Consider the following 24104-nt stretch of genomic DNA (forward strand, 5'->3'; position numbering starts at 1 on the left):
TTAATATTATATATATGACATATCTTTTATTGACTTGAATGTTCTCTCAAGTTAACCAATTTCATCATCTGTGGAAATAAAGGATGGAACGATGGAAGATTTTGCTGTCGAACTGTTAATTGATAACGCTCTAATGGTCCACTACATAGGGTTAATCTATCTCTTTCACTCGGATGATTATCCATCCATTGAGATAACCGGCTTATCGACCATCCGGCGCTCTAAAACAAACAAAACGATTATTATTTCGTTAATGCTGAGCATGCCTAGAAGAAATGGGTATATTTAAATTAACCTGATGTGGTGACGCTAGTTCGGGTGGTGCACCAGAAAATAGATGCAGGAGAATAAGAGATGGTGGCACGCTGCTCTCTCCTTGTCCTTCCAAAATTCTATCCACCATCTCCTCGGGATTGAGAGGAAGTAAAGTTCTTAGCGCCCGCAAAGTTCTATATTGTTGTTGTTCGAGTAAACTCATCTGGCCACCACGGCACAATGGTGTCACTGCTACTTCCATCTAAAAATTTCCGTTACATCTATTTGTTTAATCTAAATTTATTTTTATGCGGAAATGACATATACCTGAGCGAAATCTGCTAAAAGTTTTGCTCTCCCAAAATCAGTTAGAGGTCTTAATAAACAGGCATGGCGCACAAATAATTCTATGCATCTCGATACGACGGTTTTGCAACTGAAATAATTATAACATTCATTTGATTCTTTATCAATGCACGAAATAATCAAAGACAGAGAATTAACTTACCTTTCAGCTACAATCAATTGATTTTTGTACGGTAATAAGAATGTATTCACAGATCGTAAAATGAAGCCTTGTAATTCTCGCATGTAAAGAGAACAGCCGATTTCTTTTCCTAAAGGGCTACTAATCCTAAAAAATTATATTAATATTATATAATAACAGATCAAACGCACACAGATACAAGTGGAAAGTAAAAGAATAGAAATAACTTACTCTCTGAATTCAGGATCATCGTGCATCGTTAAAATGATGCTTTCGATTGCATCGCTAATAGAAGTTAATAGCGGCGTGAGCACACTTTTCGTTAATGTGTCTGTCTCTTTGAGTGCCATGGTAATAATAGCGCTCCCTTCGGAGGATAATCCTCCCGCTAGATTCGCTATCACGCGATTCATTTGATTTGCGAGATAATGCAAAAGATTTGCGAGTGTAATATTTGTCTGCTGACCAGTGGTAGGAGAATCGATTACTTGGCTGGCTTCGCCACCGGTCACAACACTTTGCTCACATTTTAAACAGAATAATCTTATTGCTTTCCCTACATTACGAGACACTACAGTCGAGAGTCCATCGTCCACCAATGATACACTCAGTTCACTGTATGCAAAATATGTCTTTGTATTTTCTTACAAAAAGATAAAAAAGATATATATATATATACTTTTTTTTTTTTTTTTCTAAACTTACTTTGTAATTGTACGAATAAGACTGTCAATTTCATCATGTGTCGGTAAGCCTTCTCCAGAAAACATATTGTGTACTGGATCCAGAAGCCGAGATACTGAACGCGATAAATATGCATTTTCAAAGGGTAATAAAACATTCCGACTATATTATAAAAATATACATATCAATGTAATGTTTTGTATATTATTCCATCAACTTATATGAAATATTGTACTTACTCTATGCCGTAAATCCCAATACTATGAGATCTTTCTCTCAAGCGTTTACTCAAATCCAAAAATATTCTTAAAAATTTTGGATATTCTCCTTCTAGCGCCTGTTTGACGAACGACGATCCTATGACAACAATATAGATTAAATCTTTATTTCCTTAATTTAACTATAAGATAATTAATATACATTTATAGAATTTACCTTGAGCACGTTCAACTAAGACTTTTGCGAGCAGGGCGTTTACTTTATCCCAAAATTTCTCGGATAAATTGTGAAAACCTTTTGCATGATGTTCCAACAGTACTCTTTGCAACAACTCAATCTAAACATAAAATAATAATAATGCTTTCTGAAAATTATTGGATTCTAAAAATAAAGAAAATGTATAATATTGCATAATTTTTGTTCGCTCACCTGCAAACACTGTGTATATAAAATATCTTGAAAAAGTCGTTCTAAATTTTCCCAAATTTTTGTGCGTAAATTTCCGGACGATCCAGGCGACGGAATCGCAGCTCTGCCAGGTGCTCCACGTTTACCAAAATCTTGATTTGTCATCAATGATACATTCAATGATTCTGTAGAAATTCTTTCTATGTCAGAAAGGGTAGACTCTATAGTTGTATCCACAGCTCCGTCAATTATTCCCAAGTTTTGAAAAACCTGCACAGCTGTGCTTACCTATATATATATGTATATATATATATATATATATATATATATATATATATATATATACATATTAGTGCACAATGATTATAAAATATCAAATGAGATCAAATTTAATCAATTATTCAAATATTTTGTTTGTAAATTTAATATCTATTATTACTGGTTACATCATATCAAATGATCATACATACCTTTGTTCTGTTCATTGCCTGTAAACCTTGTGTTAATGTATGAGTGGCTATTCTTTGTACAGTAGCTCTTTGAGCTTTTATAACCTGTTGATCATCGGCTATTACATCTAGGCCATTTAGATCAGTGTCTGCCATTAATTGTTCTGTGCATATAAATTTCACATGTAACATTGATATAATAATATAGCAAAGCAAAAGTAATAGAAAAGTAATAGAAAATTACCAAGTTCATGCAAACTGTTAGCAGCTTTAACAATATCTGGACCTTGAGTGATACTATTCATTTGAGAATTTAAACGTTTTGATAAATGTTGCATTCTGGCAACCCTTCTCAGAAGATCAGAAGTCTCGTGAAGCCGTGCCAGTACAATTGTTTGCATCTCAATTCTATTAAATGGATCAACTATTTTCCCACGTAATCGCTCAACTGCTGATAAAAGACTCTAAAAGTAAAATCTTTATGTTTTCTGTGTCTTTAAATTTATATATCAGTCTTATTTTCTTATACAATATTCACCTGTATATGAGATTGCATTATAAAAAGCACTCCTTCCAACTTTTCGACCCATGTTGCCTGAGATAATAAATCCTCGTGATTGGCAAGTACTTGTTTCTGCAACTCGGCATTTAACACATCGATAGCTAAAGAGAGAAAAAGGGAGAAACGATTTACTATTTTAGAATTTTAATAGCGTAAAATAATTTAAACTTTACCTTGTCCTAGCTTGTTTAGTTGTTGAGCCACTGATAACAGTGGAGTAAAGTCAGATTTCTTAGAGTCGGCAGTCAATAGTTGTTTAAAGAATTCTGTAAAATTAATATATATTTCATTAGTTATATGTATATATACACGCAGCATAAATTTTTATTTGAAAGATACATATTTTTATTCACTTACGATCATTTTCTACGTCTTCCCAGCTTGATATGTCACCCATTTTTAGGTTATACATACACACACACACACACACACACACATATTGAAAAAATATATAAAAATAAGACATGTAATCTCTCGCTTATGGTGCGTTCAAAAATTCTACTCATAAGTAAAGTAACGTTTAATCCGACCAATCAAGAAGCAAAAATTCTTTGACTTGATTGGTCAATTAAATAATATTCTATCTCACTGGTAGAATTTTTGAACATATCTACAAAAACATGATGGTGCACCATGGTGTGAAAATGATGTGTGTATAACAGTGTATAATTATGTGCGAAACGCTTTTCGTACGATCGTTTATATACATCAACGTATGTAATTACTCGAATCCATTAATTTAGAATTTTTCTCGAATCGTTCGTCGTTTTCTATTCACGAAAATGATACACAGTCTCTTTATTATAAATTCCTCGGGGTAAGCATTATAAACAAAAATACAAAACATAAAACATATTTGACATATCACAGATTAACATTTTGTCTTCACATATGATAATAATTGTCAGTTATTCCTGTTCATCAGTACACTTTCGACATTGATTTAGCATTTAAATGTGGCATTTAATTATTGTTTTATATATTCCATATGGTGTGCAGAGATGTCTTTATGGAGAAACATTGGAAAAGTGCAGTCGCACGTTCACTCTGCGACTATTTCTTTGATCAACAGCGAAGAGTCCTGTCGCCAGAGGATACTCCACCAGTGATAGCGACTCCACATCACTATCTTATTAGTATATACCGTTGTAACATGTTCTTTGTGGCGGTATGTATGACAGAAGGTAAACTTGACTTGGTAAGGTGATATTTTTTATATGATATGCAATGATATGTAAATAAGTATTTTTTGTTTCTTTTCAGTTCCCCCATTGTTTGTCATTGAATTCTTGCACAGAGTAGTGGATACTTTTGAAGATTATTTCAGCGAATGTACAGAAACAATCATAAAGGAAAACTATGTGGTTGTATATGAATTGCTGGATGAGATGTTGGATAATGGTTTTCCACTGGCAACGGAATCCAATATATTGAAGGAATTGATCAAACCACCTAATATTTTGCGCACTATAGCAAACACAGTTACAGGCAAATCCAAGTAAGCATATTATGCTATGTTTAAACATTAATGCTTTAGATAAACACACATAAAGGATTATTTTTTATATCTTACAATTGTAAATATAGTGTTAGCGCAATCCTACCGAGTGGACAACTGTCTAATGTTCCTTGGAGACGAACCGGAGTGAAATACACAAATAATGAAGCTTATTTTGATGTTGTTGAGGAAGTGGATGCAATTATCGATCGAACTGGAGCAACTGTATTTGCAGAAATTCAAGGCTATGTAAGTTTTGTAGTAGATACTTTTCAAATAGATACATTAATTATATTTAATTAATTTTTTAGATTGACTGTTGCATAAAATTAAGCGGTATGCCAGATCTCACACTTTCATTCATGAATCCAAGATTATTCGATGACGTTAGCTTTCATCCTTGCGTTCGATTTAAAAGATGGGAGGTATACAAAAGCATGTGATATACAGAGTTTTACTTACCAAAATGGATTTTTTCCAAGCTTATATGTTTTTGTTCTAGTCAGAAAGGATACTTTCTTTTATTCCGCCTGATGGTAATTTTCGCCTTCTATCATATCACATAGGATCACAAAGTATTGTAGCAATTCCAATATACGTAAGGCACAATATAAGCCTAAAAGAACCAGGAGGTGGCAGATTGGATATAACTGTTGGGCCAAAACAGACTATTGGCAGAACAGTGAGTTGTCTTTCTAAATAAATTTAAAATTATTTATTATCTTAAAATCACACATGTTATATATTATATTATATTATTATTATTACCATTATTATATTACAGGTTGAAAATGTTATTCTTGAAATTCCTATGCCAAAGATAGTCTTAAATTGCACCTTAAGTCCAAACCAAGGAAAATATTCATTTGATCCTGTTAGTAAAGTATTGTTATGGGATATTGGGAGAATTGATGTTTCTAAATTGCCAAATCTTAGAGGATCGGTACGATAATTGTAAAACCTTCAGAAAAATTCAAGTGTATTTAATAATTATGTTATAATATATTGAGCAATTTTATATTTCAGATCACAATACAAAATTCGGCAACTGTTACCGAATCTAATCCTGCTATTAATGTATGTATAATATCATGTAATATATATATAAAAGGTTTCTTTTTTGCGAAATTTTAATAATTTAATATTTCGATTTTAGGTGCATTTTACGATTAATCAATTAGCGGTGTCTGGATTGAAGGTAAATCGATTAGATATGTATGGCGAAAAATATAAGCCCTTCAAAGGTGTCAAATATATCACTAAAGCTGGTAAATTTCAAATAAGAATGTAGGTACAATCAATGACAAGATAAAGCAAAAATTATTTCTTGTATATTATATTAAATACGTAATATATATGTTTTATAATCTAATAAATGGATTAATAAACACAACACACACATATATACATGATATGAAAAATATACTTACTGATCATTTATTATGTAAAAAATGATAAAAACATCAATATATAGAAAATGATATTAAGTAAAATTTTATTGTACATTTTAATTGACTCAGATATATCTATGCTATACTTTATATTTACAAAACAAAATTAGGTGTAATAATAAATAATTTTTGAATAATTCCATTTTAAAATTAAAGAATATATATATACAACCAAAGAAAACATTATAGAAAATATATTCAAGTCATCTGTACATACATCTGCCTTTCATGTTGAAGATTGATATAATAATTTCCTTGCTTCCAAATCCTCCCATGTTGGATGAGTAGCATATGTGTACAATCGCTCCATATTTGTAGCATATATAGTGTGATTATTAACGAGATTTTTATAAATCTGTTCGGAAAAATAAAATTATATGATTAAAGTATACAATCTTAGCAGAGGATTAAAATTCTTTATTTGTACCTTTAATGCATGCTGTAAGTCAGCTGCGCTCACTGGTCTTAATGGTGGACGAGTAATTTGTGTGGAACAAGCATATGAAAAAGCAATGGCTTGTTCAGCTTCTTCAAAATTGGGTTTCGATGCGGGAATTTGTCCATAAGGTTCCATCACTTCTGTCGGCCTGCATTTAAAAATGTTGAATAATACAAAGCATTATGTATAGCATATATTTAAAAAATCAACAATTGCAGCGACTTACTCTGAACAGAATGGATTTATGTACATGGAGTTCTTTTTCCATGAACTAGGTACTGGTTCTCCTATATTATAGATAAAAGAGCCGTCACAAACAGCATATCCTTTTCTCCGTGTGAAAACAGCAGTGAGTATATTTTTCAAAAAAATTTGTGTCGCGGCTATAACAATATGCGCGGTATTCTCTTCAGCTCCGTCCATATTATTTTCCCAGGCTGCGAGCATTAATCGAGCGAGCACAAAAGTCCGATCCGGTAATACGAGTTCTTGGGCGCTGGAACGATTAGCCCCTATAGGTTCATCACCAACAGGTGAAGAAGCTTGACCCAATACCTCCACATACATATCTGCTGGCTGTCGCAAAGAAACAATGTAAATAGTTATATATGGTTATTTATAACATTGTTATTGCTACATGTATATTATATATGTAGTTACAAACCTCAAAGTTTGATTTATCAGTCTTATATTTGCGTTTTAATCTCAATCTTCTTTCCTTTGAAGTCTTATCTCTATCAATTTTATAAGTTGGTGTAACAGTGGCTAACCCACGAACTTTATTAAAGAGACATAACAAGAACTCATTGTGTAAACGGACTTGGTCCTCTGTCATAAGATTACGTGCTTCACAATCAAATTCTTCCTTTGTGGTCTAAAATAATATATTCATAAATATTTTCATACATAGTACAAGACTATTATATAATATTTAATGAAGAAATTTACCTTCATTTGAAACCACAGCTTCATCTTCTCGAAATATCTATCGATAAAAGAAATAATTATGAAAATATAATATATAAATAGTTCAATTGTAGGTTAAGCTTAACTATATAATTTTTATATTATACAATATTTGTACATCTTGTTCTTAAAGCGAGAAAAAATACTTACGCTTTTGCATTTTCGCCAAGCGAAGTCACGAGACTCTTCCTGGCTAAATTTAATTCTTTCGATGTAGTCATTTTCGCAATTTCTTTCTACTTTGTGTACAAGATTGTTTTGAGATCGGTTTAGGTTAGATAGCTTGAATTATTGACTGGGTTCAAAAAAGCACAATACGTACAAGATTACATTCGAACATCTACTCATCGGAATAATTTTTTTATGCAATTTGCATAAATATCAGTATTCAATTTAAAGAAACATTTATAATTGCTTTATTACAATTTTAATTGTTTAGGAGTAAAAGTTCAATTTAAACATATTGGAAGATATTTTATGAAACTTTCTAATTATCTAAAATTATATCAATACAAAAAAATTTCTTTTTACCATTATTATATAAATAATGCTTTTACTAAAATTAGACTATTTTACTGTTCGGTCATTATATTATGTAAAAATGTAATAGAGAGCATTGTTACTCTTAAACTTTACATATAAAATTATCAAATATAAATAGAAAAACTTAAACATATTCTTGTATACAGAAAAAGTAAAAGAATTACAAGAGAAAGTTTCTTATATCTATATATACACGATTTCGAAGAGATTCAATTTCCTATACAATCACGATACTTTCAATTGTTTAGAACTTAATTGGCTTCTTAATGTTTCTTGTAGAATTACTTTAGAGTTCAACGCATGAAATATTTTCTCTAATTACAATAATTTATCGGATATATACAATTTACTAATAAAATCTAATCTACCATCTTCTTCCAAGCCAGTCTTCGTAATCCCTTTTCCTATTTTTACGACCTTTCTTTCTACGTCATCTAATTTCCTTAGATTGAATTCTTGATCGGACAAGATCCCAAGTTATCAGGGCTGTATTTGATTTTGTGCACAAATCCATAACGACTTGTGCATTTCTTGCATCGTTTGTCACTCCTAGACAGGTTCCTGCTGCCATGTTGTAGATAGGTGTACCACTCTGTGTAATAATAAAGTGTTTAATATTTTCAGTAATTGTCAATTATAAAAAAATCTATTATTAATTAAATAGATCAATGAGCTTACAATGCGTTTATGGCGCCAATCTTGATTTCCACCCATTTCATGACACTTTCCAAGTTTTGGAATTTTCTCAGCTCCTTCCATGCAAAGCATTTGACCAAGAACTAGTTCGTTTTTATCGGTCTCGTACCACATCTATGTTGTAATATAAATTATTTGTAAAGTAATAAAACATTTTTTATTTGATAGTATATCTGGCATGAAAATTTACCTGTGATTTAATTCTTAAACACGGCATCAAAATCAATTTCGAGCCTTTAGTTTTAATATCCTTTTCACTCTGAATACAGAGTACAGAATTTGAAAGTCTGATTTGATACTGATCGGTATAATTTCTTTTCCTTGAATGCCAAGGCTGCATCGGCCTTTGCTCGAGTTTGGACCATTTATCCTTTAGTCGTTTTTCTGTATCATCGGGTAATGTTAACTCTGGATAAACCTCCTTCAGGTACCAGTCAAAAGTCTTGCACTGTAGTTTCTGGCGCAGTGCTAGCCGTTCCGAAATATCACCGTAATCAATTGTTTTGGCATTTTTCAGGAAATAATCTTTATACTCATCCATCCACACATACGCAACTCGCAAAGAGTTTTTTAACATGGTGTCGTGCGGATCATCTGAGCCGTACGGCCGTCGTCTTCTGAATACATGACCTACTCGTGAACAAGGAATTAACTCGATACTACCACCACACATCCATATCTAAAAAGAAAAACAACTGATTAATAATTTTATTATATACATGCGAGGCAAATTCAAAGATATCAGAATAAATATAATAAATTTTTACTCGGAATGATATTTCAAGATTTTCTCCACCCCAAACATCCATACCAGTGTCGTATTCTCCTATCTTTATAAAATGTTCTCTATCAATAGCGAACAATCCGCCGGCCATAGTTGGTGATCTTTTTTAATGAAAAATATTTATTTGAAAGAATTTTATATGAAAGAATTGGATTATACGTATATGTGTGTATACATTATATATATAGATTTGTAGATATATAAAAAGATTATCTTACTTGATAGGTTTTATAAAATCGTCGTCATGTTTTAATGTTCCAATTGGTAAATTATCCCACTTAAAGTGAAGACCCCAGTTAAATCCACCTCTCACCAATGGACTGCCAGTATATTGGAATGTATCCGCATTAATTATATCGATTACCGGCATTGGTACGATAGTTTTCGAATAAGCAATTCTTGATAGAAGTGGCTCTATCCATATTTCATTTACTTCTATATGGCTGTCCAGAAAGATTAGAACATCGCCGGTAGCTTTTCTCGCTCCAAAAACTCGTGCTCTGATTAACCCTTCTCTTTTTTCAGTTTTAAACAATCGTACTCTAGCATCGAAATTGTTCTTGATATATGCATGTATCTTTTCATGCAATATATCGCTATCGCTATAATCATTAACCAAAATAATTTCATGCAGGAGAGCCGTTGGCGTTCTTTCGAAAATGGAATGTAAGGATCGCAACAGCGTTGTATAATGCTCATTGTAGAAACAAATAATTATACTGGCATTTGGCAAATTGGAAGAATATCTTTGCGTTTTGCACAGTTTGTGTCTCGTGTCTGGTATATTTCTTCGTACCCCAAGATTATCCGATATCAGAACATTGAATGCATAATTTTTGTATCCAACATCTCTTTTTCGTTGATCCTCTACATTTTTTACCATGCCCAATTCATCTAAATCTATCAAAATGTTTGATTATATTTTCGAACTTGATGCTCTGATATTGATCCAATCTAATAACAGAGATTAATACCTTTATCCAAAGTAACTGCAGGTTTTACTGGAACAGGTTGTAATTGTTGTAAGAGCAGATTGTTGTTCCTATAATCTTTATTGTCCTTAAAATTGTAGGATTTCTTATCAGATAGAGTTTGTTTTTCGTGAGCGACGATAACATTGTCGCGTAACATGATTTCTTTGTCGATTTCCTTATCTCTATGAATGGAAATGCCAGGCACAAACATTGTGGGACTGGCAGCAATGCTGTTCTGCGACAATCTTGAATAGAGATACAAACTGAAAGCCCATGTTAAAGAAGCTATCACTATTCCCGAGAGGAATGATACGTATCTCGTCGATATCATCTGTAAAAAAAAAAGATATAGTTAATGAGATTGTTCAATTATCCTTATAACAATGAGACAATTAGGCAATTTTTTTGAATTACTGATACAATATGTGCGAGAATCAATCCTGGTTTCTTATAAACACTCACACTGCAAATTATAATTAAATTACAATGCACATGTAATGTAAATTATTTAAATAATGTGTTCAAAACGCATATTTGTGATCAAATAGCGATCTTTAATTGACAGCCGGGTGCAAGTAGGTTGTCATTTTTAGCGGTCACGTGGCGAAGGGAGGGGCGATTAATCAATATGGCTTCTTTTCCGCTAAATTTGAATGCAATCTCGTTTTCTGCTAAACCGCTAGACATTTTTCTACTTTCGAAGTTTTTTCATTATGCACTCGTATAATATTAATTTTTGACGTCAATATTATTATTAAAGTTATCCAGAAATTTAATAGAGAAGAGAATAGGGCATTTAAATTTAGAAATTTAAATTTAGCGATATATAAAGACGCCATATTGATTCAATTGTCTGCTAGAGGCTACATATGATATGAGAAAAGAGTCAAAAGAGGCATTTGAGAGAGACACTTGATTCAATGCTCTTGTCAATAACAGTGGGCGATTGTCTATCCTGCATACAACTGTATATGATTCATTTATTCTGATTAATTTTTTGTGTGCTGTGACAAGTGAAGAGAAATATATGCAATTATATCAGGAACGTCCACCGTTTATATCGGCAATTAAGTGAAATATTGACATAGAAGGACAGTGTCGGTCCATTGACATTTTATCCGTTGGTGAGTCGTGCAATTTTATATGACTAATATATATTCGTCATAACATTGGTATGTGACATCCGTATTATCACTGTTGCACTATGAATAGAAAGACATCATATTATTATTAATTTATAACAACATAATAGTCTATACATTTGAGATATATATATATATATATATATATATATATATATATATATATATATGTAGTAAATGTATTGACATATATATCTTATAGAGATATATGCGTGAATGATGTGTAATGCTTTTAACAAATAGCATAAAGGCATCTATTTTAAACAAAAATTAATACAATATATATATATATATATATATATATATATATATATATATATATATATATTAATACTATATATAATTAATAATAATATATATTTAAATAAAAGTAATAAGAGAAATAGATATTTTCTTTTCGTTAGAAAGAAATGTTGACAATATATTTTTATTCTTAGAAGTCTAACAGGCTATTATTTTCATGATATATTGTAATATGATGCAATACAGTAAAGTCAATTTAATCTATAAGTGATCTAAAAGTTTTCCTCTGGTATTTCAAATCTGTCAATAATAAATCTCAACAATAATAAAGAGTTTTTTAATTAGATATAATATCTTGAAAAAGATTTAAAAAAAGTTTTGAAAGATGCAAGAGCAATTCAGGCCATGTTCCAATATTACTTCCAGTACTGAAAATCTATAATTCACATTATGTGACTTATAGATTTTCAGTACTAGCAGTAATATCGGAATACGGAATTAGTAAAACTTCTATAACATCTTTTTTAAAAGTTTTTTATAAGATAAATCAATATTTTGTTATGTTTCCTATAAGATATCAGATTAACAAAAGAAAATATATTGAATATGATAAAAAAATCTAAGTCTTTTGCATTCTTACACTTTATATAGAAAATTAAAATGTTATGTACTTATATGCATGAATAATTGTGTTCTTTTGTATGCTCTAAATTGATTGTCTCATTTCTTTGTTTGATATATTATGTAACACATATTTCCTGTTTTCAAAATTAAAGTGAACTAATTGGTGCTTATATTTCTAATGATTAGATTAGATTAGATTAAAAGCAACAAATAACTGTAAAAGAATATTGAAGTGAAATGAATTTGATATTGTGTTGTATACTTGAATTTATCTACAATTAGACTTGTATTCTAGTTTTGGATTGGTTTTTAAATAAATATTATTGATTTAAAAATGCTTATTTATTAAAATCCTTTTCAAATATTAGGTTGGGGAAAAAGAAATCCATTATTTTTTCGATAGATGGCACGCAAAAATAATGGATTTCTTTTTCCCCAACCTAATATATTTTGTTCTTATTGTATAATTCTATTCTTTTCAATAAAGATTAATTAAAAAATTAAATTAAATTAAAATAAATATAAAAATTTTGATAATATAGAAAACCGATAACATAGATTTGAATATCAACATTGATAACATAGATATCTGAATATTTTTTGATTACAGAGTATTTATAAGAAAAAGAGATTCAAAATGTCTCTTTATCCTACGTTAGAAGACATGAAAGTAGATCACATGATGAAGGTAAGTCAAAGTTCCATGATCTATATATAGGCTGCAAAATCAAGAATATTAGAGCCTAATATTTTTTATATCCAAGATAAGCTAATTTTTTGTATATTGTAACAATTAAAATCATGTTATAGGCTCAAATGGAAGCAGAGTCACAATATACCATTCCAATGCCGACTCAACCTGCAGTTCCCTCAGCCCCAGTTTATGTTCCTTCCACACCCAGTGTGTTATATCCATCTTTGGGAGATTATATGGGACTAGAGCTAAACGAAGAAACCATTGCACAGAATATGCCTGAATATGCGCTCGCCAAACGTCAAACTGCAAATGATGTAGGATACTGTTATGTCGAATCTAATTATGTCTTAATCCTAATTGATGAACTTTAAACTGTAAATTAAAAAAAAAGAAAAATATATCATTTTGAAATTATCGTATTAATTAGTTTTCAAAAGTCAGTTTTCACTTAAAAAATAATAAGAAAAATTAATATTATAATTTCAGATGATACTTCCTTCATCAAATGGAACATACAATTCATTAACAGGATTTGTCGCTCCTTTGTCGGGAGAATCAATGGCTTTACAGAAAGCTCATGTAACAAACGGCATTAGAGAGGTAATATTCGGTTATTAAACCTACAAAAATCTATGATTATGTGTCTATATGTATATACATCTATGATTATAATATATTACATTATAACATATTACATAATATTCCAAATATTTTATCTTTTTACAGTTGATATTATGTAAAGATGCTGATGGAAAAGTTGGTGTTAGAGTAAATGCAATAAATAATGGAATCTTTGTATGCCTTGTGAGTCAAAATTCTCCAGCAGCAATGGCTGGATTACGTTTTGGTGATCAAATTTTAAGTATTAATGATGTATGTGTTGCTGGATACTCGATGGATCAAGTGCACAAATTGTTTCGTACTGCAAATACCAATGGAATTAAAGTGGTCGTACGTGATAGGTCAGTTAATTTTTTTTATATAAAAAAATTTCAATTCTGCTAAGATCTTATTTTTTTTTTGTGAATATAATCTCAGTTTTATTGCAGACCATTGGAACGTACCGTAACGATGCATAAAGATAGTATGGGTTACATTGGATTTCAATTCAAGAATGGAAAAATAATTGCTCTAGTGAAAGATTCCTCGGCCGCGCGAAACGGACTCTTAACTGATCATCAGATACTCGAAATTAATGGAAAGGTTTGCATGATGTTATGCCTATTTTCTATTTAGTCTAATGGAATACATAATAATTATTCAATTAGATAAATTCAATATTTCACAGAACGTAATCGGAATGAAGGATAAAGATATTACAACAGAGATTGAAAACGGTGGAAATATCATCACAGTGACGATAATTCCATCCTACATTTATGATCACATGGTGAAAAAGTATGTATTTTATAGTAAACATAATATGGTTAGATGTAGTATATCATTTAAATTAATGCAGAGATTTTATGTGAAAAAAAATCACAAATTTTCTCTTATAGAGATATTAATACAACAAAAAATATATTTTAATATATACTTTTTTCCACAGAATGTCCAGCAGTTTGTTGAAGAATTTGATGGATCATTCTGCACTGGATCTTTAAATAAGGAAATAAATTGCCAAATATATGTATACCAACTATCGATGGGCACGTGCATTATTCTCTGTAGCTCTTTATTACAAAAAAAAGAATAATATGAATACTCTACAGATACATTATTATAAGCAGATGATGCCAATCATATTATTATTGTAAGTGTGACATATGTGATACCTATTTAAAATGTAAAGCCTAGACTTCCATGTCAATCTCGACAGTAATTGGCTAAAAATCATGGAAAGATATGTATCAAAGATTATTTTTTTATACAAAAGTATACCAAATCTTGCTAAGAATATGTGGACTTTATTGTTCGAGTCTATACAAGAAAATTCTTCATTACATTTATCCAAACAGCATAAGTAATTATTTTGTGTTATAAAATAATTATATTCTAATTCACACTTTTATGTAAAAATTGATTGCGATATTTTGAACATTGCTGTTGTGATAGTTATAATTTTTTAATACAAAATAAAATTAAAAAAAAATATTTTAATTTTATATAAAATTTTTATTGATGTGTGTCTTTAATAAAATTGTAATTAATACACTTTTGCGCGACAAGATTCAACTTCTTTTTATAAGAAACTGTATTATAAAAATCATTGGTATGTTTGCTAATATGACAGCTACTATATAGATAGATTTTATTTTTGTTAACTTTTGAATGTATCTACGTCTTTATTTTTTTGATATTTATTTGCAACTTTTTATCTATCTTATTGTCATAATGACAGAGAGATACAATAAAAATAATATTTCAGAAAAATAAGAAATATAAAATATAATTAATAATATGCAAATGTCTTTCGTATATCTTTTCTTGTATCTTTATTAGTATTTTAATCAAAAACAAGTAATATAATCAAGTAGATATCGATTTTTCAATGTAAATTCTCTTAATTGTTTAGAAAAATAGATTAATATACAATATTATGCATTTAATTTTTCAACTATGATTTATAAAATATTTCAATGATACATTTACTATTCTTAAACTGTTTATATAGTGCCATTCTGTTTTAGATAAGTTTAATAAAAAAATTTTTTTAATTAATATATATATATATATTATAAATATTTTTATTTCACATTTGAAAAATATGAAAGAAATTTAAATGTTTTTTCAACAATAAATGGATATGTACTTTAAGAATATTTGAGGAACAATTTGTGCGACTTCAGAGTGCCAATATTACTTTACATGTAAATATAACATAACATAGTTTATAATTATGTATTATTTGATTTTATTAAATAAAGGATTAAAAAAAAAAACTAATCACATGTTTAATAAACTTGAGTTGTTACATACAGAAACAAGAAAAATTTAGACTTTTTCTCAGTTTCTGTGCATTAAAAGCATAGATGCAAATACATAAATTGCTTACGCATTCTATTTTATTTTATAATATACGATATATATATATATAGGATGTAGGCAAAATTACGGTATAAAATGACACAAATACTTCCTATTATATCTCCTATGACAAATAATCTCTCGATAATGTGTATTTTTCACGAATTGTACAATTACTGTATAAAAGGGGTTCTCCTTTAATTACAATTTATCAAGTTCAATATTGTTAATTTTTCGAGCTATCAAATGGATCTTCAATCTGTCTCGGACATATAGCTCATATTATGCAACAGTAATACCGGCCGTTTGGAGATAATTTCTCAAGTGGTTTGCGTTCGGTTCGGGAATCTGACCTAACAATCCTGGCAAATGTCCTGGCGATAGTCTTCCGAGGCCTTGTGCCAAATGTAAACGTATATCACCAATATCTATCAATATATATATATATATATTTCTAAATATCTAAATATGTTGATATACTACATATTTACAAAAAAATTGTATATATTTATACAATATAAAAAAATAATGTCGAAAAAAAATATTCATAAAATAGACTGAAATAAAAGAAACTCGACATACTTGGCAAGGGATCTTTCCGAGGATTTCTTGCACAGATGAGTTGACTGTAACCCACTTGGTATCCCACCGCATCGTCGACTTCCGGAAACACATCGTCCTCCGGCAACAAAGTTTGATCTTGTGGCAGCTCAAAGAATTCTACTAATGCGGCCAATAGACGAGGATAGTACGAATTATACGGAGCTTCAAGCATTGCGGGACAATCAATCAACAAATTTGACATTCCGACAGCCACCACTTTGCGTTCTATCACACCCGATATCTTTTGCAAATCGGTTATAAACACGCGTTCCACTACCATTCCAAACATTCTGAGCACAAAAGATTTACTATAGTATCTTATACTTCTTAAATGCGCGCGATGTATATATATCTTTATGTATTATTTAGTATATCACGTTTATAAAACTTACTGTGGTTGTATCTGATCAATAATCGCAATCAAGTTCGACGAATTGTACCTAATAATGTAATATGCAAAAAATACTATTAGACCTTTCACAAACTTCGTTGTTTTTGAAACAGAAAGTCTTTGAAAGAGAAGCACGAAGATCTGTTTCATATATGGTTCCAAAATGCTCCTGTAATATTATACTGGTATTAATTAACGCATTAACAGTCAGATGTAAAATGTGAATAAAAGTTCATAAGAAGGAAAGAAAAGAGAGAGAGAGAGAGAGAGAGAAAAGTTCTCACGGTTCAAAGTATTCAATGATGCTTTGTATTAGTAGAAATCCTTCATGATCGTTCGCTTTCGAAGCAATTAGCTTTTGGAATACCCCTAATAATGCACTTGTTTTATCTTGTGCTACAATCTGATGCGAACCATGACTAATAAATGCTTGTAACAAACGATTTAAAGGATGAATATTGGCCTGACGTTCGAATAGTACAGGTGATAATAGACATGGGAACAAAGCCATATATGTCTCTGGTATATTTTGACTGGTTTGTAATTCCAAAAGTAGTGCAAGAATTTGAAAGACATAGGGAATAAACTCTGAAAAATAAATACATGAATATTTATGATTTGCAATTATATGATTTATAATATAAAAATAGTTTACCAGGTATGTCTTGTTGTAAAATTTCTTGGAAAATGGGGAATAATGCTTGTTCAAAAGATGATACTGCCTCAGGGTTCGTTTTACAAACAATTCTAAAAAAAAATTTATTAGTATGAAGTACAGAAAAGTATCATAAAGTATGAAATAAAAGGAAAAGCAAGCAAAATTGAAGTAACTTAAGTTTTTGATCAACATATAAATAATATATATTAAGTCGTTATATCAAAATCTGATGACTTACTTGATAGACAAACTTAAGGTTTCAAAAAGATAATGATTAAAGTTTGGCCGGCTTGGATTCCTAGATACAATCGCGAGTTTTTCGGTGAGTTTAGGAAGTAATTCGGCCAAGAAAGGCATCACGGCTTCTTGTAAAATTCCAAAACTTCTCATAATGGCCTTCATAACATATTCGTTCTCTTCAGAACCCGGAATGTTCATACACGCGAAAAGTCCTTTCAATAAATCTGTTGCTAATGGTGATAGATCAACACCTTTGACTCTAGAAAGTTTTAAGAAATTTTTAATTATTATTCATAGATTAATGATTAAAATATTATTTTTATTTCTTACATGGACAAATTATCAGCACCCCTCATCGCCAATATTTTTTCAATTGCACAAGCAGCATAACTGTGTACCACGATACTGCTGGCGCTGAGATGTCTTATCAATTGCGGCAAACTTCCTATTACCATATCACGTGGTAATATTGATCTAAATGTCATTATAAATTTTATTCCATCTGCTTTAAGTACCGGAAACTCATTCACTGAAATTTATTATTATTGCATTGTAATTCTTTTTATTCGTTATAGTAAACTATATCAAACATTTTTTAATTTTTAGAAATTATATTATATAATTAATTTTAGAGTTGTAATTAAATTTAAATCTTGAACAATGTTACATAAAGTTAGCTTAAATTTAAAAAATAGAAAAATTTAAGTTTAATCAAATTAAATAACTTTCAGAATATTTGATATACCGTTTGGTTTTGCTAGCTCAGGTTCAATATGTTGTCCAGCGAATTGCGGTAACGATACCAATTCACTGCTTTGAGTAACTCCGTGCTTCTGCGTTTGTGCTTTACTTGCACTACTAGTGACGAGATAAATAGCGGCGTCTTTGCTGCGCCAGTTTTCTGACGGCTTATCGGCATAATTTTGCAACATTATCTAAATACCACACCAATATAGAAAATATTACAATATTTGTAGCAAAATAAAAAATTAACTAATATTTCTCATATATATTTACCTGTATATATGCTCCAAAGATTTCCATAATTTTTGCTTCAAAATATTTGGACAATACTTTAACTAAATCACATGCTGCACGCCTTCTGGTATCTACATCACTGCCTTCAATATCTCGTCTAATATATTCTTCAGGATTATCCTCAAATAGTTCACTGTCCGACTCTGCAACATTAATTTTTAAGGATTTGTTAATATAAAAATATATAACATATTATTATATTTTTATAGATATAATTATACCTCTAAACTCCATGTTAGGAATAATGACTTTTTCACATATACTGCTAAGAGTTGTCGGATCTTCGAATAAATGTCTATATTGTGCTCGATCAGCTACTGTAGCCAGAAATTGCAATGCATTTGAAACTAGCTGTAATAATATATCATTATGCAGATGTATTACATTTTACAACTCAAATTTTTTCTTAAAAATTTTGATGGAGTGATATTAAATTTCACTTACTGCATCATATTTGGGTTGTTGTCCTGTAGACGTTAGTAAATTCCAAACTGCTGTAACAAATTCGGGTAAATACGGTTGGAACTCCTCATCGTATTTTTGGGCATATAGACCAACATTATCGCACACTTGCGATTTTAATTGTTCTATTACACCTGCTTCTTCCTCGCCCTTTAAATAAATTTCAAATTAAAAAATTATTTTGATTTTACACATTTAATTGTAATATGATTAACAATTAATTGTAATAATATCAGAATATGTAAATTACTGTAGTCTGCAAGGAAGGAACATCCACATTTAACAAGGTATGAAAGTTTCTCATCCATGCTTCCATATTGTCTTCAAAAAATTCTGGTAGATCCTATGTGTGTTAATCATAGCTCTTAATAATAAATTCTCATTTATATAAATAAATGTAACAAATACACTTACTTGAAAATTAAGAGAATAGAACACTTTACATAAAATAACTAAAGAATTATATATGACTCTTAAAGCATCTACATTATTAGCATGTACTTGCGTTAAATTCATTGTAGCCTGTAAAATACTTTTCTTTAGAATCACTACTCTATGAGAAAATGCATATTATTAATGTATACAAAATAACAATAAATACTCACTAAAAATAAATCTGTTAAAGGCTTCGCAAACTTATCCAATACAAATTTTATTTCTCTCCATAGAGTCTCACTTTTAAATTCGTATCTATACCTTTTAAACAAGGAATGCGCAGTGTGCAAAACTCCATTAATTATATGGAAATCACCGGTATTGAACTTCTCTACCATCTGATCAATCAACTCTGGCCATTTATTTGGAAAATCATACTTTCCAATGATAGATACAGCATCTGATAATTGTTTCTGTATTGATTCTGGCGAATGTAACATTAGATTAATAATTAATTTCTTGATAGCATCTCTGTCCTGAACATGTATACGATCTACTGAATCCTCTTCCTGAAATAAATAAAACATTTTATTATAGCAAATCTTTTATTATGATTTAAACTGTGTGCAATCTCTAGAATAAACAAAATAAAATACCCACCACTTTCCAATTACGTTTAATATAATTCTTAAAGGCAACAGCACCAGCGATTCTAATGGTTATGTTAATTTCAGATTTGTCTACCAAATGAAGCAGCAATAAGGGATAGTTTTGATTGACTTCCACCGATTCTAAAAACTTCTCGGCTGAAATATAAATCGGATATATATTAATATAACGAATATGCTAAATGTTTAAAAAGATAATAAATTTGAAATAGGTTATACCGACCTGGACGCCTGACATTCACATCCGGGCTAAGAGTGTGCTTCAGATATTCGCTCAACGTTAACAGATTATCATCGGTAAGCTCCATATTGGCGATTGAAAATAAAATCGCTTCTTTCTAATTTGTAGTTGTTCACTCTCTTCAAAAGATACAACACGACGACATCGGCAAAGAAACCAAAAATCAGCGCCGCATCATCGGCAGATACAACCCGGCCAACCGGCTTTCGGTTGCTATAAATTATACCAACGTCCGCTATTGGCTGTTGGCTGACGTTCACAGCGCTGAACAGAATTGGCGCGAATGTATTACAAAAAGAGATGTAAGATTCTCTGCGCACGCAATGCCGGCAATCCGATTAAATGTTATTACGAGCACGAAACGAGAGTATCAAGAGATATAAATAACTTATAACTTATTATATAAATGGAAAAATACATATTTATACTTTTAATTATATAATTAAGTTACATCAAGATGGATTAATTTGTGAATTTGAATAACTAAACTGTGTAAAAATATCCATTGATATATAATACATATTAATTGTCTATGATTATAAATTACAGAAATTATACATTAGTTAATTGAATTTGATATAATAATTTAATTTTTATATCCTCTTAAAATGTTTGAATTCATTTTTATTAAGAGATAAAAAAAAGAATTTTTTTATTAAATCATATATATTTTAAAATATATTCATATTTTCCTTCGTATTTTCCTTCATTTTGTATTCGTTAACTGCAATTTTGCACTGCTTTAACTTCTTCTGTATCTTGTTTAACTTATCTTCCATAGATCTAGTTTTGTGTATTAATTTATTGTTGCTTGACCTGGATTAATAAAAATTGCGATAAGTTTTAATAATTTTATATCAATAAATTATATATATATATATATATATATTATTTTTACTTGATATTAGAAATTACGGTATCAAGATTCGGTAAGTCATCAATGTCCACATTAGCTTCAATACAATTTAAGTCGTATTTTTTTCTCATGTCATCCACTTCTTTCTTCAAAAATGCAAATTCATGGGCAACCTTTTTGCACTCTTTCTGATGATCTTCAATATCCTTCATCAAGACGTCCTTCGACTTTACAAATAAAGAGAGGAATTACGCATTTTATAATTAATTTTTTACAAATGGCATATGAACAAAATAAATACGTATTTATATAGTGTATAGAGAGCTGATTTAAAGCAGTAAAATTTATAAAAATTCTTTGTTATGAAACATACATATTCCGTTATCCACTGGGAGAAATCATTCGCGTAGTTTCCTATTTTCGATAAAGAATCATCCCTGAAATAAAATATTAAAAATAATTTTCTTTACATAAGGCTTTCATTTTTTACTTACGTAATTTTTTTTTGTTAGTAACAATTAAAACAATATTCTCAGATTAATATTGAAAATATAATGTGTTATCTTTACATATTTTTATTTTTACAAGATTTTACCATTGTTTACGCAATGTATTCGCTCTAGTATTTTCCAAATCCTTCAATTCCTGTTTCTTTACGTCATGAATTTTCGTGGCTGCTGTTATCTTTGCATCAATGTCGAACACGTTTTCCTCTAGTTTCTCCAAGTTTGTTTCAATGTTGCGATTACTCTCGATCAAGTTCGACATATACTTTTTTAAACATTGTACCTTTCTATCGGAGTTTTTGACCGATTTTCTTAATGTTACAAGCTGAAATATCGTTTTCTTTTTTTTAGCATTTATGCACGTACATTTTACTCACATTTTTGAGAAATTTGGAACGTTTCAAATGCAAATTCAAAGCTTATAAAATAATGTATAAACTGAGAGAGAAAACATATAATATTTTTGCATGCCTGTTTCATAACATAAATAATTGTACATAACGTTTTTTATTATCTCGAGAAGTGATCTCGCAGCATTTTGCTTCGCACTTTACCTTTGCCATTTGATTTTGTTACGAATCTAAAATTGAAACAAGTTGGCTAAGTGTGCCAAGCAAAAAATAACAAAATCGCTTCGTCGAGAGTATATTTGTAAGCTATCGTTAGTATACGATATTACTGTTTATTCATTTACATATTCACCTGTTTGATGTGAGAAGTAATCATGTCTGATTGCGAATTTTCGACATTCTCGAGACCGATCTCGTTGTTCATGGATTCTTCCATTTCTCGCTTCTGCTAATAATGAGTAACGCAACGCTTATACAATATCTTGTCGAATCAATATCATACACTTTTTTGAATAAAGATGCGTTATAGAAATCACGGTTTTCAGAATTTAACAGTAAAAATCGAACGTAGCTATCGCAACAAGATGAATTCAACTGAAGGCAACTGCGTTTATTCGAATATCCTCGATATACTCGATATACTCGATTTTTGAGAATCGATAAAATTTCAAATTGACCAATCGCAACGCGACTTGCGAGTTGCGCAGTGAAGGCCCGCAATTTTTGGAGAAACTGAGAATTTAATATATTTACGCATTACACACAAAATATGTGATAGGAAATTTGAATATTAAGATAAAATTATTTTACGCGGTAAAATATATTAATTTTTTTTTTAGCGATAAAGGTAATCGATTCCTGCGAGTTAATAATAAAGTTGCAAAACGTATTTGTCATAAAGCCAACGCAAGTACTTTTAACAGCACCGAAATGCTGATCGTGATTATTGTACCAAACTCGTCAAACAATCGACGACATTATTAAAGCAGACGAACACAATATCAATCAAGATACCTCAGCTGCTATTTGCGTCATTCTCAAGTATCATATGCAAGACTACACATTGCATTCAATATAAATATCTGTTCTTTTTATTCAATATTAATATATCTTTTTTAAAAGTGGATATGAAAAAAAAACGAGCCTAGTTATTAAATATCAACTGATGACCGTTTACATCGATGATATATACACTCACTAGAATATGTGGTGCATAAAATTATATGAATAAAATTCTGTTTTAAATTTTGTCACCAATTATAAATCGTTTAAAGCGGACTTAACGTTTAATTATATATACATCAAACTTTGCAAGCGTAGCGTATATAATAATATATATATATATATATATATATATATATATATATATATATATATATATGTATATATATATAGATAGTTAAAAATAAAAAATTTATCTTTCTTCCCGATATTAATTGTATTAAATCTTTAAATTACAATTAAAAAAGATGAGTCAATATCTGATTTTCATACGCGCATCAATGTTTCAGGCTGCGTCTTGCTCCACGTCAGCTGATTTTTCCTATGACGGCGACTGTCACGGTTAATCCGTGCGCATTTCTGCAGTCTTTGGCAGTCCTCGAACGGCCGTTGCGACGTGCGTATGC

At 30.1% G+C, this 24104-nt stretch overlaps 7 protein-coding genes across 11 annotated transcripts; 2 read left to right on the top strand and 5 right to left on the bottom strand.

Annotated features, from left to right (window-relative positions):
• Positions 1 to 26: 26 nt before the first annotated feature.
• Positions 27 to 3554, bottom strand: LOC126852825 (conserved oligomeric Golgi complex subunit 5). 3 transcript variants are annotated; one of them, XM_050598034.1, is made up of 14 exons: positions 3422 to 3554; positions 3238 to 3330; positions 3041 to 3165; positions 2747 to 2953; positions 2524 to 2666; positions 2075 to 2341; positions 1862 to 1982; positions 1666 to 1783; positions 1448 to 1588; positions 974 to 1357; positions 764 to 889; positions 583 to 691; positions 296 to 517; positions 27 to 221 (listed from the first exon to the last, which is right to left on the bottom strand). In XM_050598034.1, the coding sequence occupies exons 3-14, from the start codon at positions 3090 to 3092 to the stop codon at positions 27 to 29; spliced, it is 2085 nt and encodes a 694-aa protein (XP_050453991.1). In that variant the 5' UTR covers positions 3093 to 3165; positions 3238 to 3330; positions 3422 to 3554. The 3 variants fall into 3 exon arrangements, with proteins under 3 accessions (XP_050453991.1, XP_050453990.1, XP_050453989.1); XM_050598033.1 differs by having other exon boundaries at positions 2075 to 2323; positions 2747 to 2966; XM_050598032.1 differs by having other exon boundaries at positions 2747 to 2966.
• A 111-nt stretch (positions 3555 to 3665) lies between these two features.
• On the top strand, positions 3666 to 5991 carry LOC126852831 (AP-3 complex subunit mu-1). Of its 2 annotated transcripts, none has more exons than XM_050598045.1 (9): positions 3666 to 3777; positions 4064 to 4248; positions 4328 to 4562; positions 4652 to 4811; positions 4874 to 4987; positions 5065 to 5244; positions 5347 to 5505; positions 5589 to 5639; positions 5719 to 5991. In XM_050598045.1, the coding sequence occupies exons 2-9, from the start codon at positions 4074 to 4076 to the stop codon at positions 5851 to 5853; spliced, it is 1209 nt and encodes a 402-aa protein (XP_050454002.1). In that variant the 5' UTR covers positions 3666 to 3777; positions 4064 to 4073; the 3' UTR covers positions 5854 to 5991. The 2 variants fall into 2 exon arrangements, with proteins under 2 accessions (XP_050454002.1, XP_050454001.1); XM_050598044.1 differs by having other exon boundaries at positions 3667 to 3881.
• A 42-nt stretch (positions 5992 to 6033) lies between these two features.
• Positions 6034 to 7890, bottom strand: LOC126852832 (transcriptional adapter 1-like). The gene is made up of 6 exons (XM_050598046.1): positions 7569 to 7890; positions 7401 to 7437; positions 7117 to 7326; positions 6679 to 7028; positions 6441 to 6600; positions 6034 to 6368 (listed from the first exon to the last, which is right to left on the bottom strand). The coding sequence occupies exons 1-6, from the start codon at positions 7637 to 7639 to the stop codon at positions 6240 to 6242; spliced, it is 957 nt and encodes a 318-aa protein (XP_050454003.1). The 5' UTR covers positions 7640 to 7890; the 3' UTR covers positions 6034 to 6239.
• Positions 7891 to 8034: 144 nt separating this feature from the next.
• Positions 8035 to 11021, bottom strand: LOC126852827 (polypeptide N-acetylgalactosaminyltransferase 35A-like). The gene is made up of 7 exons (XM_050598035.1): positions 10878 to 11021; positions 10416 to 10746; positions 9660 to 10341; positions 9425 to 9542; positions 8848 to 9336; positions 8640 to 8771; positions 8035 to 8553 (listed from the first exon to the last, which is right to left on the bottom strand). The coding sequence occupies exons 2-7, from the start codon at positions 10744 to 10746 to the stop codon at positions 8392 to 8394; spliced, it is 1914 nt and encodes a 637-aa protein (XP_050453992.1). The 5' UTR covers positions 10878 to 11021; the 3' UTR covers positions 8035 to 8391.
• A 267-nt stretch (positions 11022 to 11288) lies between these two features.
• On the top strand, positions 11289 to 16007 carry LOC126853062 (syntenin-1-like). Of its 2 annotated transcripts, none has more exons than XM_050598455.1 (8): positions 11289 to 11539; positions 13035 to 13112; positions 13235 to 13435; positions 13608 to 13721; positions 13848 to 14083; positions 14171 to 14324; positions 14410 to 14519; positions 14671 to 16007. In XM_050598455.1, the coding sequence occupies exons 2-8, from the start codon at positions 13062 to 13064 to the stop codon at positions 14723 to 14725; spliced, it is 921 nt and encodes a 306-aa protein (XP_050454412.1). In that variant the 5' UTR covers positions 11289 to 11539; positions 13035 to 13061; the 3' UTR covers positions 14726 to 16007. The 2 variants fall into 2 exon arrangements, with proteins under 2 accessions (XP_050454412.1, XP_050454413.1); XM_050598456.1 differs by lacking the exon at positions 11289 to 11539 and adding an exon at positions 12692 to 12710.
• Positions 16008 to 16151: 144 nt separating this feature from the next.
• Positions 16152 to 20988, bottom strand: LOC126853061 (exportin-2). Its single transcript, XM_050598454.1, has 16 exons — positions 20747 to 20988; positions 20516 to 20661; positions 20086 to 20424; positions 19895 to 20002; positions 19731 to 19823; positions 19463 to 19630; positions 19240 to 19369; positions 18998 to 19161; positions 18726 to 18915; positions 18311 to 18509; positions 17979 to 18239; positions 17738 to 17829; positions 17367 to 17670; positions 17084 to 17251; positions 16671 to 16981; positions 16152 to 16516 (listed from the first exon to the last, which is right to left on the bottom strand). The coding sequence occupies exons 1-16, from the start codon at positions 20829 to 20831 to the stop codon at positions 16371 to 16373; spliced, it is 2904 nt and encodes a 967-aa protein (XP_050454411.1). The 5' UTR covers positions 20832 to 20988; the 3' UTR covers positions 16152 to 16370.
• A 377-nt stretch (positions 20989 to 21365) lies between these two features.
• On the bottom strand, positions 21366 to 24037 carry LOC126852863 (uncharacterized). The gene is made up of 6 exons (XM_050598117.1): positions 23971 to 24037; positions 22829 to 22921; positions 22216 to 22451; positions 21994 to 22057; positions 21663 to 21847; positions 21366 to 21580 (listed from the first exon to the last, which is right to left on the bottom strand). The coding sequence occupies exons 1-6, from the start codon at positions 23974 to 23976 to the stop codon at positions 21436 to 21438; spliced, it is 729 nt and encodes a 242-aa protein (XP_050454074.1). The 5' UTR covers positions 23977 to 24037; the 3' UTR covers positions 21366 to 21435.
• Between the last annotated feature and the right edge of the window lie 67 nt (positions 24038 to 24104).

The sequence above is a fragment of the Cataglyphis hispanica genome, chromosome 11 (genome assembly GCF_021464435.1).
Source record: "Cataglyphis hispanica isolate Lineage 1 chromosome 11, ULB_Chis1_1.0, whole genome shotgun sequence".
Lineage (NCBI taxonomy): Eukaryota > Metazoa > Arthropoda > Insecta > Hymenoptera > Formicidae > Cataglyphis > Cataglyphis hispanica.

Excerpts from the sequence above, each read along its gene's own strand:
- LOC126852832 (XM_050598046.1), bottom strand. The coding sequence starts at position 7,639 with ATGACTACATCGAAAGAATTAAATTTAGCCAGGAAGAGTCTCGTGACT. Across the intron at positions 6,601-6,678 it reads ATAAATCCATTCTGTTCAGA|GCCGACAGAAGTGATGGAAC; the intron begins GTAAGTCGCTGC and ends TTTTAAATGCAG. Across the intron at positions 6,369-6,440 it reads ACTTACAGCATGCATTAAAG|ATTTATAAAAATCTCGTTAA; the intron begins GTACAAATAAAG and ends TTTTCCGAACAG.
- LOC126852825 (XM_050598032.1), bottom strand. The coding sequence starts at position 3,530 with ATGTCTTATTTTTATATATTTTTTCAATATGTGTGTGTGTGTGTGTGT. Across the intron at positions 1,358-1,447 it reads CTTATTCGTACAATTACAAA|TGAACTGAGTGTATCATTGG; the intron begins GTAAGTTTAGAA and ends TTTTGCATACAG. Across the intron at positions 222-295 it reads AACTAGCGTCACCACATCAG|AGCGCCGGATGGTCGATAAG; the intron begins GTTAATTTAAAT and ends TGTTTGTTTTAG.
- LOC126853062 (XM_050598455.1), top strand. The coding sequence starts at position 13,062 with ATGTCTCTTTATCCTACGTTAGAAGACATGAAAGTAGATCACATGATG. Across the intron at positions 14,325-14,409 it reads TACTCGAAATTAATGGAAAG|AACGTAATCGGAATGAAGGA; the intron begins GTTTGCATGATG and ends AATATTTCACAG. Across the intron at positions 14,520-14,670 it reads TATGATCACATGGTGAAAAA|AATGTCCAGCAGTTTGTTGA; the intron begins GTATGTATTTTA and ends TTTTTTCCACAG.
- LOC126852831 (XM_050598044.1), top strand. The coding sequence starts at position 3,847 with ATGATACACAGTCTCTTTATTATAAATTCCTCGGG. Across the intron at positions 3,882-4,063 it reads TTTATTATAAATTCCTCGGG|AGATGTCTTTATGGAGAAAC; the intron begins GTAAGCATTATA and ends TATGGTGTGCAG. Across the intron at positions 4,812-4,873 it reads TTGCAGAAATTCAAGGCTAT|ATTGACTGTTGCATAAAATT; the intron begins GTAAGTTTTGTA and ends TTAATTTTTTAG.
- LOC126852827 (XM_050598035.1), bottom strand. The coding sequence starts at position 10,746 with ATGATATCGACGAGATACGTATCATTCCTCTCGGGAATAGTGATAGCT. Across the intron at positions 10,342-10,415 it reads TGCAGTTACTTTGGATAAAG|ATTTAGATGAATTGGGCATG; the intron begins GTATTAATCTCT and ends ACATTTTGATAG. Across the intron at positions 9,337-9,424 it reads ATCTTGAAATATCATTCCGA|ATATGGATGTGTGGTGGTAG; the intron begins GTAAAAATTTAT and ends TTTTCTTTTTAG.
- LOC126853061 (XM_050598454.1), bottom strand. The coding sequence starts at position 20,831 with ATGGAGCTTACCGATGATAATCTGTTAACGTTGAGCGAATATCTGAAG. Across the intron at positions 20,662-20,746 it reads TGTGAATGTCAGGCGTCCAG|CCGAGAAGTTTTTAGAATCG; the intron begins GTCGGTATAACC and ends TTTATATTTCAG. Across the intron at positions 20,003-20,085 it reads CTTTAACAGATTTATTTTTA|GCTACAATGAATTTAACGCA; the intron begins GTGAGTATTTAT and ends AGTATTTTACAG.
- LOC126852863 (XM_050598117.1), bottom strand. Across the intron at positions 22,452-22,828 it reads TTACTTCTCACATCAAACAG|CTTGTAACATTAAGAAAATC; the intron begins GTGAATATGTAA and ends ACGATATTTCAG. Across the intron at positions 21,848-21,993 it reads CCCAGTGGATAACGGAATAT|TCGAAGGACGTCTTGATGAA; the intron begins GTATGTTTCATA and ends TTATTTGTAAAG.